Here is a 4,496-nt window from a genome sequence, read left to right on the forward strand (position 1 = left end):
ACGGGAGCATCATGGTTTAACTTGTAAAGCTCCTATAAGGCTGCTGAAGAATCCTGTCAAGTTGTTGTATGGCATGGAAGCAGTGTAGTCTTACACTCTTGAGATGTCTAACGCACATTCCCTCAGGGCTGCTACAACACTCAGATATTTAGTAGTTTGTTTATGACATAAATTACTGAAGGTTTCTTGCGGTTAGAACTTTTAAATTTGTATGGATACACCAATACCATTTTATGAACAGTAACCAAACACCATTATCCTACAGTAATCAGTTTCTGTTTAACCACAAGGATTTACAATATAGGATATGTACAAACACTTCAATGTAAATAGAATAAAAATAACTTTTAGATTAGTTTTGTTGTTGTGGTTGTCACAGTAATTTTGAAATGACATGTCTGATACTTGCAATGTTATGTGAGGGCCATAGCAGTTCACTGGTTCTTTGCAAACTAATTTGGCAATATGAAACTAGAGTCAGTGCATGCGTGAGGAATTAACAGTGATGACCGTGGAATCGGCTTTGCTTTTGAAGCCACACTGCATTTAGATATGAGGTTATTTCTAGTGCTATGCACAGGTGGCATAGATTTAGAGTGACATAAAAGAGAAGGGGAAGCACTGTATCTATATCCACTTTGTCTTTCTCCTCTGGCTTCTTCTTTCAACAGGAACACTTTTTCGTTTTCTTTCTTTCTTTCTTTCTTTCTTTCTTTTCTTTTCTTTTGAGTGAATGTTAACATCTTAAGGTGCACAATTTAGTTGCTACTGCCATCTATAGGACAACAGACGTACGTTGTCTGAAAAGTTAATAAAAACTGCGTAATGAATTCTTAATGTGCATAACTTTTAAATATATGCAATATTGTTATAAACTATAGGACTATAAATGTTACCAATAAACATTTGTTTAAGCCTATCGTTCTCATTAGTTATATAGGGCTATATAAAATAAATTATTGCTTCCAACCTTACAATATAATTGCCATGGTAGTTTTGGCTAAAACACTGTGGTTAAAACAATTATTGTTACCAATTCTTCAAAATAATTATGAATTAATTTGGGACCCCGAACATTTTAAATAGGTTTCAGGATTTCTATTTATTTTAATTTTAATCGTTTTATTTGACAGATGTGGTAAATACAAAGTTTGCACAGTTTTGTTGTGTTAACTATCGAGTTTATATGGTGTATTGTGGTAGCTATGGTTTTAAAAAAGTTGTGGAAAAAAAAGTTAGAGGTGCGTTCGCAATGGACTATTATTTTGAAATAGTGAACGTCAGGTGATTATAGTGGCACGTTATTGCTTGCAGTAGTAACACACACGCACATAGTGTATTGTGTTATTCCTTACGCGTTATTAAATATACAACTATCTGGTTCATTTGTTTGTTTATCGCTCGTCCTGTAATGGCGGAACAGATCACGAGAGAAGATGCGTTGAGACGGGAGGGCTACAGACATGCGTGTCACATTATGCTGTACGGAGACTCAAGTGCCAAACTCTTCGGGAAAATCCCAATCAAACATATAGTACTGGTAAGGAAGAGTGCACTGTGACCTGCACGTCTTTTTACCTTTATGTGAAGAGTGTGACTATGACAGGTGCAGGGAGTTAAAAATAGTATGTAAATGAACGCCCTGAACCTGAATTCAGATTACTGTCATTCAGATGCAGATGCGTTTTGATGGCTTGCTGGGTTTCCCAGGGGGGTGAGTTCCACTTTATGCAATAAATAAATAAACTTTTGAATGAATTTTAAGTTGTTTACAAATGAACCGGCTTTAATCATGAAGGCTGTGTTTTATTTTATAATCAGATTGGTGAACCCGTCTGAGGAGACGCTGGAGGCGGGGCTTAGCAGAGAGCTCCACGAGGAGGTGGGCGTGGCTGTGCCTGTGGGCGTGGACAATCACGTGTCCTCCTGTCTTTCTCCATCCTGCCCTCGGCTCATCACGCACTTCTACGTCAAGAAGATGACAGAGTCAGAGCTGAAAGAGATGGAGAGAGCAGCTGTAGCTACAGCCACAGACCATGGTTTAGAGGTTAAAACTCTTGTCTATTATTTCACGTGTGTGTAAATGTACTTACAAAATCTTATTATGCAACTTTCTTATCTGTCTCCAGGTATTAGGTATGTTCAGAGTGCCCCTCTACTTCCTCAAGAATGGAGGTGGTCTCCCCTATTTCCTGTCCCACTCGTTCATCAGCAACTCTCGGGCCCAGCTGCTCTCTGCCCTGCAGCGCTGCGGGCTGCTGTCCCAGGGGGAGCTGGAGAAGGCTGTGAGACAGGCTGAGCAGATGAGACTCACACGCTGTGGTGATCCACACTGACATCAGTTTACACAGCGGTGCCTTTTCACCCCTGGGCCACAGCTACATCACAGTAGCCCAACCCCCCATTGCCAGTAGAAACTCCCTCTTGTCCTCACCCTACCCTCCGTTCCTGATTCAGCCATATACAGCATGTACTCTCTGAAGATATCCTGTGTCTCAGAGGATCAGACCGGTTTAATATGCCTTAACTGTTAATCAAAAAATTACTAACAACTCGTGACACTAGATTCACTTAATTGGGATTGTTATTGTTTGGTAGTGTCTTTATGTCCATATTTGGACATACTCTGGGATGTTGCAATAATTATACCTCATAACAATTTAATTTGTTGTTAATATAAACCCATATAATTGGCATATGCAAATGCATAATATATTATTTATGAAGAGGTGCATAAGAGACTTACACGCCATACTGTTTGTTGAATTTATCAGATCTGTTTATGAGAGTTAGATATTTGCAAGAGAAATTGTGCATGCTGGTTTGACTAATAAACAGCAGACCGCATATAAGGCTTATTTTTTTAAGCAAACTTGTATCAAAGCTAAGGTTTTAATCACAGCACACTTGCAGTACTTAGAATGGCCACAGAGTTGCACTACCAGACTTCCCCTTTTACAAGCAAGTCTATATATCTGGCTGTAGTTTAAAGCTGCAGTGTGTAATTTCAGTGCCACTTGTTTCAATTGTAAAATTGTATTGTAAAAAATATTTGATGGAATTGTAAAAATAATGACTGTTTTTCTAATCTGCCATTGGTTAGCAAACAGACAGTCCCATCCCAAACTCACGCCATTGGTTGCACCAGTGTTGCAGACTACAAACAGTTTTACTAGAGCTTCAGTGTTTACACACTGAAGAGAAATTTACAAATGGCTTACTTATTGTCTTACATAACCTTTAGTGTTACATGACATTATAATTGAGAAAACTTTGCATAACACCCATCAATAATGAAATGAGAGTACAGTTCGTTTTAACTCTCATTTCAGCTTCCCCTTTCTTGTAGGAAACAGTTCCACAGGATTCATGACTTTCAGAAACTCCATTACTCAGATGTCTTTCAACGACATGTCCAGCTCCTATGATTGATGCATTTTCAGTAATTCACTGTTCTATTAAATTATTACGTTAAGATGTAGCGTAATACTTTAGTGCCCATTTTGTTTAAAGTAGGAATTCACCACTGGCAAGATGGGTTTTAATAAAAATTGGGTGTCTGTACAGTAGAAATGCAATAAAAAAAATCTGTAGTTTTCACTAAAGCCCTGAAGGTGTCAAAAGGGTTACGGATTACGTCGTTTGCTGACAAAAAGTGGGGATATCTTGGTGCAAGTAACAGAAAAATTTTGTTCATATACTACCGACACTGTAACATTACAAGGCTAGTTAAAAATTGGCAAACTTACCCTTTAAGCATATTTTTATTGTAAGTATTTACTATGCTATATATATTCTGGAAAACATACATATATACAAGTAAGGGGTCTAAATGTGTAAGATCAGTCTCTTAGTGAAAGTGTTTCTAGTTTGCTTTGTTCCCATTTAATTTGTACATTTTATTACAAACTATATTAATAAGTATTGTAGTGAACTAAAAATAATCCTAGTATTTGCATTGTTCCTCTTTTGCTTTAATGGCTGCAGCACTCAGATTTCATGAACTCTACAGGTATGTGTGAAACCTGAACATCATGTTCTCTAGCATGATTTGAAAATAATCTAGAGCATTTTGAGCTTCAGTGGAAGCAAAAACATCTGTTCAAAGAGTCACATGTTGCAATGTCACCAATTTGCTTAAATATTAATTAAAATATTTCCTATTTGTTTACTTTTCTGGTTTAATATTTTTTAAATAAACGTCATCTTTATGATTGATTTTGAATCTCAGCATTGACTGTGGTTTCAGAGTTTTAACCCCACTCTATTGGCGCTTTTCCACTGCATGGTACGGCACGGTACGGCTCACTTTTGGGGGGTTTTCCACTGGGTACAGTACCTGGTACCTGGTACTTTTTTTAGTACCACCTCGGTTGGGGTTCCACCACTGCGTGGTACGACTCGGCTCAGTATGGCACGGCACGGCACGGCTCGGTTTGCGTTTCCACTGCAGTTCAGTACCGCTTTAGAGTGGGCGGGATTTTTATGTCACTGCT

At 38.1% G+C, this 4,496-nt stretch overlaps 1 protein-coding gene across 4 annotated transcripts; it reads left to right on the top strand.

The window, feature by feature from the left end:
- Positions 1 to 1,265: 1,265 nt before the first annotated feature.
- Positions 1,266 to 3,754, top strand: LOC107737722 (U8 snoRNA-decapping enzyme-like). 4 transcript variants are annotated; one of them, XM_016549313.1, is made up of 5 exons: positions 1,267 to 1,540; positions 1,659 to 1,714; positions 1,822 to 1,825; positions 1,880 to 2,047; positions 2,130 to 3,754. In XM_016549313.1, exons 1-5 carry the CDS (start codon positions 1,412 to 1,414, stop codon positions 2,334 to 2,336), a joined length of 564 nt encoding a protein of 187 aa, XP_016404799.1. In that variant the 5' UTR covers positions 1,267 to 1,411; the 3' UTR covers positions 2,337 to 3,754. The 4 variants fall into 4 exon arrangements, with proteins under 4 accessions (XP_016404797.1, XP_016404798.1, XP_016404799.1 ...); XM_016549314.1 differs by having other exon boundaries at positions 1,268 to 1,540; positions 1,674 to 1,714; XM_016549311.1 differs by having other exon boundaries at positions 1,266 to 1,540; positions 1,822 to 2,047.
- Positions 3,755 to 4,496: the final 742 nt, after the last annotated feature.

The sequence above is a fragment of the Sinocyclocheilus rhinocerous genome, unplaced genomic scaffold (genome assembly GCF_001515625.1).
Source record: "Sinocyclocheilus rhinocerous isolate Xijiao unplaced genomic scaffold, SAMN03320098_v1.1 scaffold72, whole genome shotgun sequence".
Taxonomy (NCBI): Eukaryota; Metazoa; Chordata; class Actinopteri; order Cypriniformes; family Cyprinidae; genus Sinocyclocheilus; species Sinocyclocheilus rhinocerous.

Coding starts and splice junctions, on each gene's coding strand:
- LOC107737722 (XM_016549311.1), top strand. CDS start 1,412: ATGGCGGAACAGATCACGAGAGAAGATGCGTTGAGACGGGAGGGCTAC. Junction 1,541..1,658: donor CAATCAAACATATAGTACTG/GTAAGGAAGAGT, acceptor ACCTGAATTCAG/ATTACTGTCATTCAGATGCA. Junction 1,715..1,821: donor TTGCTGGGTTTCCCAGGGGG/GTGAGTTCCACT, acceptor TTTTATAATCAG/ATTGGTGAACCCGTCTGAGG.